This window comes from Lampetra planeri, chromosome 58 (assembly GCF_965212315.1).
Source record: "Lampetra planeri chromosome 58, kcLamPlan1.2.h2, whole genome shotgun sequence".
Lineage (NCBI taxonomy): Eukaryota > Metazoa > Chordata > Hyperoartia > Petromyzontiformes > Petromyzontidae > Lampetra > Lampetra planeri.
In genome coordinates, this window is record NC_136164.1 from 3,146,442 (window position 1) to 3,160,756 (window position 14,315).

The 14,315-nt window shown below is 60.6% G+C and overlaps 1 protein-coding gene across 1 annotated transcript in view; it reads right to left on the reverse strand.

Annotated features, from left to right (window-relative positions):
* RNF213 (ring finger protein 213) overlaps positions 1-14,315 on the reverse strand; it is a 70,960-nt gene that overhangs the window by 9,146 nt on the left and 47,499 nt on the right. The window contains exons 43-57 of the mRNA XM_078618576.1: positions 13,529-13,711; positions 12,558-12,730; positions 12,055-12,148; positions 10,422-10,536; positions 9,496-9,706; positions 7,798-8,000; positions 6,780-6,896; positions 6,541-6,651; positions 4,885-5,121; positions 4,294-4,384; positions 3,390-3,424; positions 2,736-2,836; positions 2,273-2,426; positions 1,319-1,487; positions 877-971 (exon numbers count right to left, since the gene is read on the reverse strand). Of these exons, the coding sequence (XP_078474702.1) occupies positions 877-971; positions 1,319-1,487; positions 2,273-2,426; positions 2,736-2,836; positions 3,390-3,424; positions 4,294-4,384; positions 4,885-5,121; positions 6,541-6,651; positions 6,780-6,896; positions 7,798-8,000; positions 9,496-9,706; positions 10,422-10,536; positions 12,055-12,148; positions 12,558-12,730; positions 13,529-13,711 (2,089 nt within the window). The remainder of the gene's footprint in view (positions 1-876; positions 972-1,318; positions 1,488-2,272; positions 2,427-2,735; positions 2,837-3,389; positions 3,425-4,293; positions 4,385-4,884; positions 5,122-6,540; positions 6,652-6,779; positions 6,897-7,797; positions 8,001-9,495; positions 9,707-10,421; positions 10,537-12,054; positions 12,149-12,557; positions 12,731-13,528; positions 13,712-14,315) is intronic.

Sequence of the window (14,315 nt, forward strand, 5' to 3'; positions counted from 1 at the left end):
GTGAGTGGGTGAGTGAATGAGTGGGTGGGTGTGTGGACAAGCAGGCGAACAGGGGGGTGAGTGGGTTCACAGCTGACTAGGCGAGCCAGTGAGCGAGAATACAAATCAACAAACTCTGCTTCTTCCGCACGCGACCCCAAGCGTGGGTCATGATCCACAAGCCGGCACTACCAACAATTGCCCAAGCTCTGTGGCCCTCTTCATATGAAGGCGTTATCTCGTTCAATTCACGAGTGATTATACGTGTGGAAGGAAACCGGGGCGAAGGGTAAACACTCGATCCAACATTTTTGCTGCACCGACCGCCTGGGGGTGCCACATTGGCGAGATGTTAACTCCCTCGCCTGGTACGCAGGAGGTCGTGGGTTTGATCCCGACCCAGATGCCTGCTGCTGTATATTTGGAGTTTGCGTGTCTCTCTCCTTGTGGTGATTGCGTGGATTTTGGGTCCTCCGGTTTCTCTCTTCACATGTATAAATGATGTGCTTTTAGAGCACTTGGCTGCTAAACATTTCCACGTGATAAGCCACTTGGTTGCCAGGTCGCTTCTGACAAAGAACGACACAGCTCAGTGGGGCCTTACCTAGTAAAATAAAAATTCTAGTTTAGTTAAAAAAAAATACTTGAGTTTTAGTTTCGTTTCTCCCGGCAGAGCCAGGAGGTACGGCTCCTCCTTGACGCCCACCCACAGGGAAGAGAGTTTCACATCCGTGTGGCGATCCATCAACCCTCGCCGCGACCACCTCCGCTGCCGGTCTGGAGTACAGGCGACGCGCCGCACGGCGCCCACCTCCACGGACAGCCTCCGACGGCGCTGCTCGCCGCTGTCCGCTCAGCCTCGTGGTGCTGGGGCAGTGCCCCGTGGCGTGAGCTCACCCGCAGCACCGGCTCCAGACACTCCCTGGCGAAGTCCTTCTCCCAGGCTGCGCGCCGCTCCCTCTGCCTCAGCAGCGGGTCCCGCTGATCGCCAACTGTTGAAGGAAGAGCAGCCGGTGGTCACGGAGAGGTCGCCCACCGCCTTGCAACTCTCACCGGGTTCCAGTGTCAGCCCACCGGTATTGGCTAGAGAAGCCCATCAGATAGGGTCCCTGTACAGACCCTATCCCTAGGCAATGATGGATAGGCAGCCGGCTCTCTGGGTAATGACAGGCAGACAGACAACTCACTGGGTGTGCGTCTCTAGGTAGTGACAGACAGACAGACAGACGACTCTCTGGCTGTGTGTCTCTAGGTAATGACAGGCAGCTGGCTATTTGGGTGTGTGTCTCTAGGTAATGACAGGCAGATGGCTCTCTGGGTGTGCGTGTGTTCTCATCACCGCGTGAGTTGAGTTGCAGCAGCTGTACGAGCACGAGGTGCAGCAGCAGCTGCGCATCATCCTTGCTGCGATTCAGGGAGCGTGACAGCTGCTGCACGTCCTGCTGCAGGTGCTGCAGCAGGAACGCAGTCACGTTCTGCACCGGGGGGACGATGAGTCTTGACACGGCCTGCACGCACAGGCACGCACAGGCACGCACAGGCACGCACAGGCACGCACAGACACGCACAGGCACGCACAGGCACGCACAGGCACGCACAGACATGGACACGCATGCACAGGCACGCACAGACAAGTACAGTCGACCCCATCGTGGTTTCGATATATCGCGGGGTCGGCATAAGAAATTAAATGGGAATTTTGCGAAAGCCGCAGACGACACACAAAAGTTTAGTAACTCCTAAATGCATAAAATATATGTACAGTACTATATAATATTAATGCATTTTATATTTGAATACCATAATTATACACCATTTTTTTAAAGTTAAATGTTGTTAAAAGTTAAAGTTTGCGAAAAGAACTGCGGTTCTACGCGCTCACAGCGCACCCCCCCCCCGAACCCCCCGGCTGGAGGTGCTCGCTTCGCTTGCCAAGGGGACCAAGGGGACCAAGGGGACCAAGACATTTCACGCGTTTTTTCCAGATCGCGGGGGGCTTGCACCCCTAACCCCCGCGATGCAGAAGGGTCGACTGTATTATGTATGTATGCTGGACTTCTTTCGCACGGTACGTAGCCAATCGTGCTCATCGGAGGTGCGAGGTAGGTAACATCTCGCCAACGTGGCAAAATGTTAACTCCAAATGTAAAGCAGGCGTCGGGGTCGGGATCGAACCCGCGACCTCCTGCATACCGGGCAAGGTAGTTAACATCTCCGAGCCTCCGAGTTAAAGGCTGCGCGGAGGTGCTGTGTCCGTGGGCGAGCGAGCGAGCGAGCGGGTTGGTGGACTCACCGCGGCGTCGCTGGTGCAGCCGATCAACATGGAGCAGTGGAGCAGCGCTCGGAGCAGCGCGACGACGAGCGGCGACGCGTTGCGCTCGCTCGTGCTCGCCGCACCACGCTGAGACGGTGCGCCCAGCACATGGCCACACTTCGAGTGCTCGCCCCTAGCGCCACCAACAACATCACCACCATCATCATTATCATGAACATCATCATTGTCATCATCATCAACATCATCATCACCACAACCACCATCACCACCACCACCATCATCATGATTATCATGAACATCGTCATCAACATCATCATCACCACAACCACCATCACCATAATCATCACCACCATCATCATCACCACCATCCCATCATCACCGCCACAATCATCACCATCATTGCCACCATCACCGAGCCTCGAACGGCCGGCGTGCCCTGGAGATCCACAATGGGCGTGTGGGTGCGTGCCAGTGGCCGTACATGATTGTGGTGGCTTTGAACCCCGCCACGGGGTTGTGACTCTCGCCCCCGATCTCCACTCTGCACTCAATGCAGCGCGACTTCTGCATGGGTTTCCCACACTGCAAACGACGCAGAGACAAGGAAAACAGAGAAAGACACGCGCAAAGAGACACACGGAGACACGCGGAGACACGCGGAGACACACAGAGAAACATGGAGACACGCGGAGACACACAGAGACACAAAGAGAAACACAAGGACACACGGAGGCACAAAGAGACGCGACCGGTGTTATGCTTCACGATCAACTCTAATTTGATTCCAATTCAATATTTACATTTCACAAGCGAGTACACGCCACGCGAGTACCCACAGCTGCCCGGCAACCGGAAGTGTGGCAACAGCACCGACGACACGGCGGAGGCAATCGAGTGAACTGCAATCGAGCGAACTGCAATCGAGCGAACTGCAATCGAGCGAACTGCAATCGAGCGAACTACAATCGAGTGAACTGCGGGGAAAATCGCCGCGGCAATATTCAGTGACGGAGCCGCCGAGCCGGAGGGCGGTCGCTGCGGCAACGGCTCATGGTTTCAATTGGCACGGCCGCCCTACTCCGTCCGTGTAGGTGACACGGGGGGGGGGGGGGGCTTTGTCTGAGCGAGTTCTCACCTCTCCCACGATGCAAAAGTGTCCGTTTGCACATTCTGTCAAAAAAAGGTAAATAACACAGATTAGTCTCTGTGTGTGGGGTGGGGTGGGTGGTGTGGGGTGGTGTGGTGTGGGGTGGTTTGGGTGGGGTGGTGTGTGGGTGGGGTGGTGTGTGGGTGGGGTGGTGTGGGGTGGGGTGGGTGGTGTGGGGTGGGGTGGGTGGTGTGGGGTGGGGTGGTGTGGTGTGGGGTGGGTGGGGTGGGGTTGGTGGTGTGGGGTGGGGTGGGTGGGGTGGGGTGGTGTGGAGTGGGTAGTGTGGGGTTGGTGGTGTGGGGTTGGTGGTGTGGGGTGGGGTGGTGTGGGGTGGGGTGGTGTGGGGTGGGTGGTGTGGGGTGGGGTGGTGTGGGGTGGGGTGGTGTGGGGTTGGTGGTGTGGGGTGGGGTGGTGTGGGGTGGGTGGTGTGGGGTGGTGTGTGGGTGGGGTGGTGTGGGGTGGGAGGTTGTGGTGAGTGGCGGCGCAGCAGTTAGCACACTGCGCTATTAACCCGAACCCAGCAGACTCGAGGTTCGATTCCCGCTCATGGCCACCAACATCCGTAGTGGGTGATATCTGAACCGGTCCTAGGCACTGACCAGTATGGTGAAGTATGACCAACACAGTTTGGAGGAGAGGTAAGGTTAGTGTAGTAGTTCGTAGCAGCTGAAGTAGAGGGATGTGGCAGCGACACAGCTGATCATGAACCTGACAGCCCAATTGTGCACTGTGATCCCATATTGCATACCATGACATCATATTGCGCAACGTGATCCTATATTGCATACCATGATCCCATATTACGTATCATGATCCCATATTGCATACCGTGATCCCGCATTGTGTGCCGTTTGTACCGGGCGCGCTGAGTGGCGGTGTTCAAGGTACTCACGATACCACTGGCGCTGCACGTCCTGGTCTGTGAACTGCCAAGCTTGTGCGGTATCCCGCAGGTCGTCCGGCATGGTCGGGAGGAAGGAGTTCTGGGGAGAGACAGGAGGTGCGGTGCCTCTCTAGGACGCTCCGGGGTCTCCCCTAGGGCTCAAGCCTCAAAATGAGTAGCTGGTGTAGCGGTTTGTAGTGAACATCGCCACTGGGGGGAGACAAAGGCGGCCGGGCGTGGTGCTGGTCACCCACCCTCGTGTGCAGTGCCGGCCTTCGTAGGTGCTGCTGCTCGCTAACAGCACCTGCCCCAACAGTCTGTTAAGGCTACACGGGGGGTCTTTGTCTGTGCGTGCGCATGCCTGTGATAGAGTATTGGTCAGCGCGCTGCGCTACAAACCCGCTAACTCGAGTTCGACTCCCACTCATGGCCGCCAACGCCGGTGACAATCATCTGAACCAATTCTGAGCCGACCCTAGGTCGACTCGGCCTCAAATGAGTTTCTGGCATGGTGCGTAGTGAACATCGCCACCGGGGAGACAAAGGCAGCCGGGCGCGGTGCTGGCCACCCATCTCCTCGCGTCCGTTAACCCCCCTCACCGCCATGGAGCCCGGCTGCAGCGCCAGGCCCTGGAGGGGCCCGGCGAGCCCCGTGCTGGCCGCCCGCAGCGTGGCGCCCGCGTGCACCGCCAGCTCCAGCAGGGCCCGGCTCCCACGCCACGCGCCGCCACCGCCCAGGGCCCCCCCCAACATCCCGTTCAGCAGCAAGGAGCAGAACTGCCTCATCGGGGGACTCGGCACCGTGCGCGTCGCCACGGACTCCAGCGCCCGGCACTGCTGCTCTCCGCATACGGGGAGGGAAGGGGGGAGGGGCGGGAGGCGAGGGAGGCGAGACGGAGGGGTCCCGATATCCGCCGTCCTGTTATCCGCAATCGTGCGATGAAAATCAACGGTGACTTCCTGCCATGTGGTGGTGATGCGGAGCGGTGGTGCGGTGGTTAGCGCGCTGCGCTTTCGAACCCCGGTGAACCGAGTTCGATTCCTGCTCACGACTAAAAAACAAGGGCGAATATTTGAACCGGTCCTAGGCCTCCCCTAGGTCAACTCAGCATCAAATGAGCACCTGGTGCGGTGTGTAAACGTCACCGCTCGGGAGACAAATGCGGCCGGGACATGGTACTGGCCGCCCATTCCCCCCTCTTGTGCCATGGCGGCCTTAATAGGTGCTCGCTAACAGCACTTGCCCCAACAGTCTGGAAAGGCTATATGGGGGAACTTTGCCTTTGTTTCGGTGTTGGTGGTGGCTACGCTGCTGCACGTGGCATGGCCTGCGATCCAGCACGACCGTGGAGGAAGCAGCAGCAACGAGGGGTTGGTGGATCAGGCACAGATGGGGCGTGAGACCTCCTCCCTTTCCGTTGGTGGGCAACGAGCCAGGAGAAGGCCGCACAGCAAAGCGTGTCGACTAATCTCCATCTGTTCCATCTGTACGGGGATAGAGCGTTGCCCCCTCGCGCAGGGCGTGGGTTTTCTCCGGGTCCTCCGGTCTCCTCCCGCACGTGAATAACAAACACAACTCGTGACGTGCTGGGCTGAAACATCTGCCAATGTGGCAGCGGCAGGATCCTTCTGGCAAACGGCCCTTGGACTCGCGCATGGCTCTCGTAGGCAATCAACACGTGGATTGTTGTTGCTGAATGAGCATCGAGGCAGAGCCAGTGGTGGACATCACAGCCCTTCAGAGTCAGTGGTGGAAATTCCCCATTCCTCTGGCAGAGGGGGGGTGGGTGGTGTGTCTGTGTGTATGTTGAACTTCTGTCGCACCGTACGTAGCCAAATGCGCTAATCGGAGGTGGAGGGGGCGGACAACGAACTAAACACAAAAAGCAGTTCTAGAGAAATGAGTTCTCAATCGGGAAGATTTAAAAATGCATAGCTCCAGTGGCTTCCTAATGTTTCGGAAGGAACAGCGTTCCAGACGGCCGCAGGGGCGCATCCGAAAGCGCCGCGCGATGCGGTGACCACCGTCTTTATAAAGCTTATAAAGCTTCAAATCTAGAACCACCGTCTTTGTTTGATGGCCGAGCCGAAAGCCGCCGCCACCGCCGCTGCTGCTGCTGCTGCTACTGCTGCTACTGCTGCTGCGAGGATGACCGGAGGTGTGGGCGGTGAGGAGCCCGGTCCGCCACCGACCGACCCGGCGCGGGTGTGCACCACCCTCAGCCTCGGGGAGGACCCGAACCCCGGCCAAGTCACCTCGGGGGTGGCGTGGAGGCCGCGGTCGCTGTAGGTGAAGGTGGCTGCCACCTCCCTGTAGAGGGCGAGCGCAAACGCCACCTGCCCCTCGGCATCCTGGGAGCCCGCGAGCTGTGCGGACAAACGGGAGAGAGAGAGGTGGGGGGACGACGCTCGGCCGTGTTGTCACCGCCACCAACAGGCAGTCGCTAACAAGTGGGGCCATTCGCTGTGGAGCGGACCAGTCGGTGGTCACCCACCTTGGCCTCCAGGGCTTTGTAGTCCGCCGTGAGAAGCGCTCCGCTCACGGAGTCGCGTGTCTCTCTGTAGACGTCGCCGAAGGCCAGAAACCAGTCAATGTGGGTCGCCAACTCCTCCTGGATAAACAAGACAAAGATCCCGCGTGCAGCTCACGCAGCCTGTTGGAGCAAGTGCGCTCCAGCGAGCGCCTGTACAAAGCTGGCACGGCGCACGAGGGGGTTGGTTGTGGCCTGAGCCGATGCCCGGTATTACCGGGATATGCGTCGGCACAAATACACACGTGCGTATACAAAGATCACCCGTGTAGCCTTAACAGACTGTTGGGGCAAGTGTACAGCACACGAGGTGGTGGATGGCCAGCACCATGCCCTGCCGCCTTTGTCTCCCCAGTGGTGATGTTTACACACCGCACCAGGTACTCATTTGAGGCTGAGTCGACCTAGGGGAGGCCCAGTACCGGTTCAGATAATCGTCACTGGTGTTGGCCATAAGCGGTAATCAAACTCGGGTCACTGTGTTTGTCGCTGAGCGCGCTTACCGCTACGCCGCCGCTCCCCACGCACACACACAGATAGAGCCACGGAGACGAGTCACCATAGATGCAGACACCCACATACACACGCACGTACAGGCACACACGAGCAAGTGAGTGTGTTCACCAGTGAGTCGGTGAGCCAGTGTGTCCACGAGTGAATGAGCAAGTCGGCGAGTGAGTGAGAATGTTCGTGAACGATTGAGTGAGTGTGGGAATGAGCGAGTGAGCATCTGTGTTAGCGAGTGAACGAGAGAGGGAGTAAGCGAGTTTGTGAGTGAATCAGTGTGTGAGTGAGCGAGCCAGTGAGTGACTGAGTAAGCGTGTGAGTGAGTCAGTGAGCAAGTGATTGAGTGGCTGTACGAGTGAGCGAGTAAATGAGCGAGCGGTTTGAGGAGCGACAAAATTAGTGTGTGAGTGCGTGAGTAAGCGAGCGGGTGAGTGGGCGAGTGGGTGAGTGGAACGAGCGCGTGAGCCATCTCCACCTCCTGGCTTTTGACTTGCTGCGGCAGGGCCCAGGGGAACTGGCGTGTGAGCGCGCCGAGAGCGTCGAGGCCGCAGCGGCTGGCGAGGCAGCGCAGCAGGAAGGCCTGGAGCCACACCCCGCCGGGCATGGAGCAGAGGCGGCGCACGGCCTCCAGCAGCTGGCGCTCCTCCACGCTCGCCGTTGACGCCTCCCGCCCCGCCTCTACGCAGGACGGCAAACCGCCAGTCGCAGAGAGAGAGTCGGGGAGGGTGAGGGACAGATGGAGAGAGAGAGACGGAGGGGGAGGCAGAGGCAAAGAAAGACAGAGACAGACACTTTAACACGTCGGCTTTCGCGACCAATATCAACCATAATACAGGTTTTTTGGATGAGTAAGTGTAGGAGTATTTACACGAGTTAACTTGCATTACAGACACGCACAAAATAAGAGATACACAAATAGAGGCTCCGGGAGAGAGACACAGAGAAAGAGAGACACAGACATAGAGAATCAAAGTCAAAGAGAGAGACAGATACAGAGACTGGTTCAAATATTCCCCGTGATTATTGGCCATGAGCGGGAATCGAACTCGGGTCGCCGGGTTCGTAACGCAGCGCACTAACCATTGCACTACCACTCCCCACACAAGACGCACGCACACACGCACACACACATGCCCACACACATGCCCACACTCACGCACGCCAACACCCACGCACTCTCCGACTCGCCCACCCACTCAGACTCACACATGTGCACACACCCACTCAGACTCACACACGTGCACACACCCACGCACTCTCCGACTCGCCCACCCACTCAGACTCACACACGTGCACACACCCACTCAGACTCACACACGTGCACACACCCACGCACTCTCCGACTCGCCCACCCACTCAGACTCACACACGTGCACACACCCACGCACTCTCCGACTCGCCCACCCACTCAGACTCACACACGTGCACACACCCACGCACTCTGCGACTCACCTACCCACTCAGACTCACACACGTGCACACACCCACTCAGACTCACACACGTGCACACACCCACGCACTCTCCGACTCGCCCACCCACTCAGACTCACACACGTGCACACACCCACGCACTCTCCGACTCGCCCACCCACTCAGACTCACACACGTGCACACACCCACTCAGACTCACACACGTGCACACACCCACGCACTCTCCGACTCGCCCACCCACTCAGACTCACACACGTGCACACACCCACTCAGACTCACACACGTGCACACACCCACGCACTCTCCGACTCGCCCACCCACTCAGACTCACACACGTGCACACACCCACGCACTCTGCGACTCACCCACCCACTCAGACTCACACACGTGCACACCCACTCAGACTCACACACGTGCACACACCCACTCAGACTCACACACGTGCACACACCCACGCACTCTCCAACTCGCCCACCCACTCAGACTCACACACGTGCACACACCCACGCACTCTCCGACTCGCCCACCCACTCAGACTCACACACGTGCACACACCCACGCACTCTCCGACTCGCCCACCCACTCAGACTCACACATGTGCACACACCCACGCACTCTGCGACTCACCCACCCACTCAGACTCACACACGTGCACACACCCACTCAGACTCACACACGTGCACACACCCACTCAGACTCACACACGTGCACACACCCACGCACTCGCAGCCAGCGTCCCCACCGTGCAGCTGCTGGACGATCTCTGCGACGACGTCGAGGGCCACGCAGGCGTTGGCCACGTCCTGCAGGACCCCGAGCGCCAGCGGCCCCCTGCCGGGCGTCGCCGCGGGGGGCAGCCGGGGCAGCCGCCGCTCCAGGAAGCCGGCGGCGCCGCCCAGGCGCCCGGGGGAGTCGTGGCCGCAGCGGCGGTCGAGCTCGGCGTGGAGCGCCTCCTGCCCAAAGACAAAGGTCCCCCGTGTAGCCTTAACGGTCCGTTGAGGGCGAGTGCCGTAAAAAAACGAAAGACGAAACTTTTAATTTGACCGGGTCTAAGGCCCCACTGAGGTACGTGGCGTCTTCTTCTGTCAGAAGCGACCACCCGGCCATCACAAATGATAGCCCAACCAAGTGGCCGTCATCACCACATGGCAATGTGTATAGCGGCCAAACACTCTAAATAGTCGTGACGCCAATTCTGATGTGGAGGGAAAAACCGGAGAAAAATCCAAAACACTTCTGAAAAATAACTCCTAGAAGTAGCTCAGCGGACCTCGCCTTGTAAAATAAATGTTAAAAACATTATAATAAAATAGCCTCTGCATCGGCCAACTCGCATCTGCCAACTGCTCTCAAGGGGGTGGCAGCGTCAGTCACAGCAGGCGTCAGTCATAGCAGGCTCAGTCACAGCAGACTCAGTCACAGCAGGCGTCAGTCATAGCAGGCTCAGTCACAGCAGACTCAGTCATAGCAGGCTCAATGCCACCTTGCCACAAGGCGGTTCACTCTGCCACCCACTGAGAATGAAGTTTGTTGCGCGACAGTCAAACCAAAATAATACAAAACAATTGTGGCTGGATTCCTAGTTGTGATTCCTGCCTGGATTCCTGGCCGGGTCAGACCATCAAAGAATGCAGTCTGCGTGCGCGAGAGAGCGAGCGGCGGACCCACCTCGAAGCAGCTCACGAAGAGCACGTACAGCTGGCTGAGGTCTTCCTCCTTGAGCCTCGGGTTCCTCTGCACGCTCAGCAGATGCTGCTCCAGAAACCGCTGCACCTCCTTGCCGCTGCACACAGGAGGCACGCACAACGCAGCGCCCGTCAGCCGAGGGGGACGACACGGCCTCTGCCATTTGTCGCTACTCCGCTTCCCTACCGCTGCCCTCCATCGCACCCTTCCTTCTGCCAGATCTCACGGGTGGAGGCACTGTCGACGTACCGTGTCCCCTACACCCTGACCCAGTGCCCACGTGTGCCACGGGGCAGCGGGCAGCACCGTGTGTCCCCTACACCCTGGCCCAGTGCCCACGTGTGCCACGGGGCAGTGGGCAGCACCGTGTGTCCCTTACACCCTGGCCCAGTGCCCACGTGTGCCACGGGGCAGTGGGCAGCACCGTGTGTCCCCTACACCCTGGCCCAGTGCCCACGTGTGCCACGGGGCAGTGGGCAGCACCGTGTGTCCCTTACACCCTGGCCCAGTGCCCACGTGTGCCACGGGGCAGTGGGCAGCACCGTGTGTCCCCTACACCCTGGCCCAGTGCCCACGTGTGCCACAGGGCAGCGGGCAGCACCCTGTGTCCCCTACACCCTGACCCAGTGCCCACGTGTGCCACGGGGCAGCGGGCAGCACCGTGTGTCCCCTACACCCTGGCCCAGTGCCCACGTGTCCCACGGGGCAGCGGGCAGCACCGTGTGTCCCCTACACCCTGGCCCAGTGCCCACGTGTCCCACGGGCAGTGGGCAGCACCCTGTGTCCCCTACACCCTGACCCAGTGCCCACGTGTGCCACGGGGCAGCGGGCAGCACCGTGTGTCCCCTACACCCTGGCCCAGTGCCCACGTGTCCCACGGGGCAGCGGGCAGCACCGTGTGTCCCCTACACCCTGGCCCAGTGCCCACGTGTGCCACGGGGCAGCGGGCAGCACCGTGTGTCCCCTACACCCTGGCCCAGTGCCCACGTGTTCCACGGGGCAGTGGGCAGCACCGTGTGTCCCCTACACCCTGGCCCAGTGCCCACGTGTCCCACGGGGCAGCGGGCAGCACCGTGTGTCCCCTACACCCTGGCTCAGTGCCCACGTGTGCCACGGGGCAGCGGGCAGCACCGTGTGTCCCCTACACCCTGACCCAGTGCCCACGTGTCCCACGGGGCAGTGGGCAGCACCCTGTGTCCCCTACACCCTGGCCCATTGCCCACGTGTGCCACGGGGCAGCGGGCAGCACAGTGTGTCCCCTACACCCTGACCCATTGCCCACGTGTGCCACGGGGCAGCGGGCAGCACCCTGTGTCCCCTACACCCTGACCCAGTGCCCACGCGTGCCACGGGGCAGCGGGCAGCACCGTGTGTCCCCTACACCCTGACCCAGTGCCCACGTGTCCCACGGGGCAGCGGGCAGCACCGTGTGTCCCCTACACCCTGGCCCAGTGCCCACGTGTCCCACGGGGCAGCGGGCAGCACCGTGTGTCCCCTACACCCTGGCCCAGTGCCCACGTGTCCCACGGGGCAGCGGGCAGCACCCTGTCCCCTACACCCTGGCCCAGTGCCCACGTGTCCCACGGGGCAGCGGGCAGCATCGTGCCCCACTCACGTGTAGCGGAGGAGCAGCTTGAGAAGCACGGAGCGGTACACAGGATTCGGATCGACGCACTCCTTAAAGGGGGTCAGGTCCCTGGTTGCTCCCCCTATACGAACACACAAAGACAAATTAACATGGATGCCTTCGCGACCAATATTATCCGCCATGAGTGGGAATCGAACTCGAGTTAGCGGGTTTGTAGCGCAGCGCGCTGACCGATACTCTATCACAGGCACGCGCACACACAGACAAAGACAAAGATCCCCCGTGTAGCCCTAACAGACTTTTGGGGCAGGTGCTGTTAGCGAGTAGCAGCACCTATGAAGGCCGGCACCGCACAGGAGGGGGTGGGTGGCCAGCACAACGCCCGGCCGCCTTTGTCTCCCCAGCGGTGATGTTTACTACACACCGCACCAGGTACTCATTTGAGGCTTGAGATTTCTCGAACGCAGCTGGTGTCTCAGTCTCTACCGGCACGGCCTTCATGAACCTCTCGCCGGGTGTTGAACTCGTACCTCCTCCGCGGTCGTCGCCGCCGGCGTCGTCGGACACGAACAGCAGCGCGAGGAGATTGTCCACGACGGGCGCCGAGGGAGGCTCGTCGCCGCGGAAGCACAGCTGGGACACCAGCTCCGAGAAGAAGGCGTTGAGGCGGCGCAGCAGCCGCTGGTGCCTGCTCTGGGCCTCCCTGCTCACGGCACGCGCCAAGACGCGGCCTCAGTGGGGCGGACTCACAGGCGGACAGACAGGGCGGTCTCTGATGGTGTCTCTAGGCAGTGTTCTTCACTCAGTTTCAGAGGGGGGCCACTTTCACCGATAAGGCATCCTCGGTGTGAGGGGGTTTGACAGCAGCACGATGATGACAATGGGGGGTGTTTAGATCACGTGTTGTGTATTGTCGGGGGCCGCACGTCAGGGGCCGCACTAAAGGCTACCAAGGGGCCGCCAGTTGCCCGGCGGGCCTTGCGACAAAGAACACTGATCTAGACAATGACAGAGCGGTCTCTGATGGGGTTTCAAGACTAAACTACAAACTGGTTTTTCCTTCGCCAGGTAAAGCCCGCTGAGCTATGTAGCTCTTTTTCAGAGATGACCTGTTCACAAATGGTAGCCCAACGAAGCGGCTTATCATCATGTGGACATTTCAGCAGCCAAATACTCGAAACAGATGTTTTCTAAATGTGGAGGGAAAAACCGGAGGACCCGGAGACAAATCCACACAACGCACGGGAAGAAAGAGAGAGACACGCAAACTCCACATACACAGCAGGAGTCAGGGGTCGGGATCGAACCCACGACCTCCAGCATACCAGGCGAGGTAGTTCACATCTCCGAGACTACTGTGATGATGATGAGAGAGAGAGAGACACGCAAACTCCACATGGACAGCAGGAGTCAGGGGTCGGGATCGAACCCACGAGTCCGGGACCCCAGGCGAGGCGCCGCGGTGAAGCGTGGTGGGGGGGCGGGGTCAGGGGTCACGCACCGCGAGGGCTTCGCGACGCCGGCCTGGAAGCCGTGCGGCAGCGCCGTGCGGCACACGGGGCAGTGCCACTGCGCGGGGGAGATCTCCCGCCGGGCGCAGGGTTCGCAGAGCGCGTGGCCGCAGGGCAGCCGGCACAGCGCCTCCGAGTCCACGTGGCACCTCGGGCACCGCTTCACCCCGTCCCTGTGGTGGCGGGCGGGGGGGCGACACGCAAAGACGAAGATCCCCCAACCCACCCCACTCGCCCCGCCCCCCCCTACACCACCGCACCCCCCACACCACCGCACCCCCCACTCGCCCCGCACCCCCCACTCGCCCCGCCCCCCCCTACACCACCGCACCCCCCACACCACCGCACCCCCCACACCACCGCACCCCCTACACCACCGCACCCCCTACACCACCACACCCCCCACACCACCGCACCCCCTACACCACCGCACCCCCTACACCACCGCACCCCCTACACCACCGCACCCCCTACACCACCGCACCCCCTACACCACCGCACCCCCTACACCACCGCACCCCCTACACCACCGCACCCCCCACACCACCGCACCCCCTACACCACCGCACCCCCTACACCACCGCACCCCCTACACCACCGCACCCCCTACACCACCGCACCCCCTACACCACCGCAACCCCCATTCGCCCCGCCCCCCCTACACCACCGCACCCCCTACACCACCACACCCCCCACACCACCGCACCCCCTACACCACCGCACCCCCTACACCACCGCACCCCCTACACCACCGCACCCCCTACACCACCACACCCC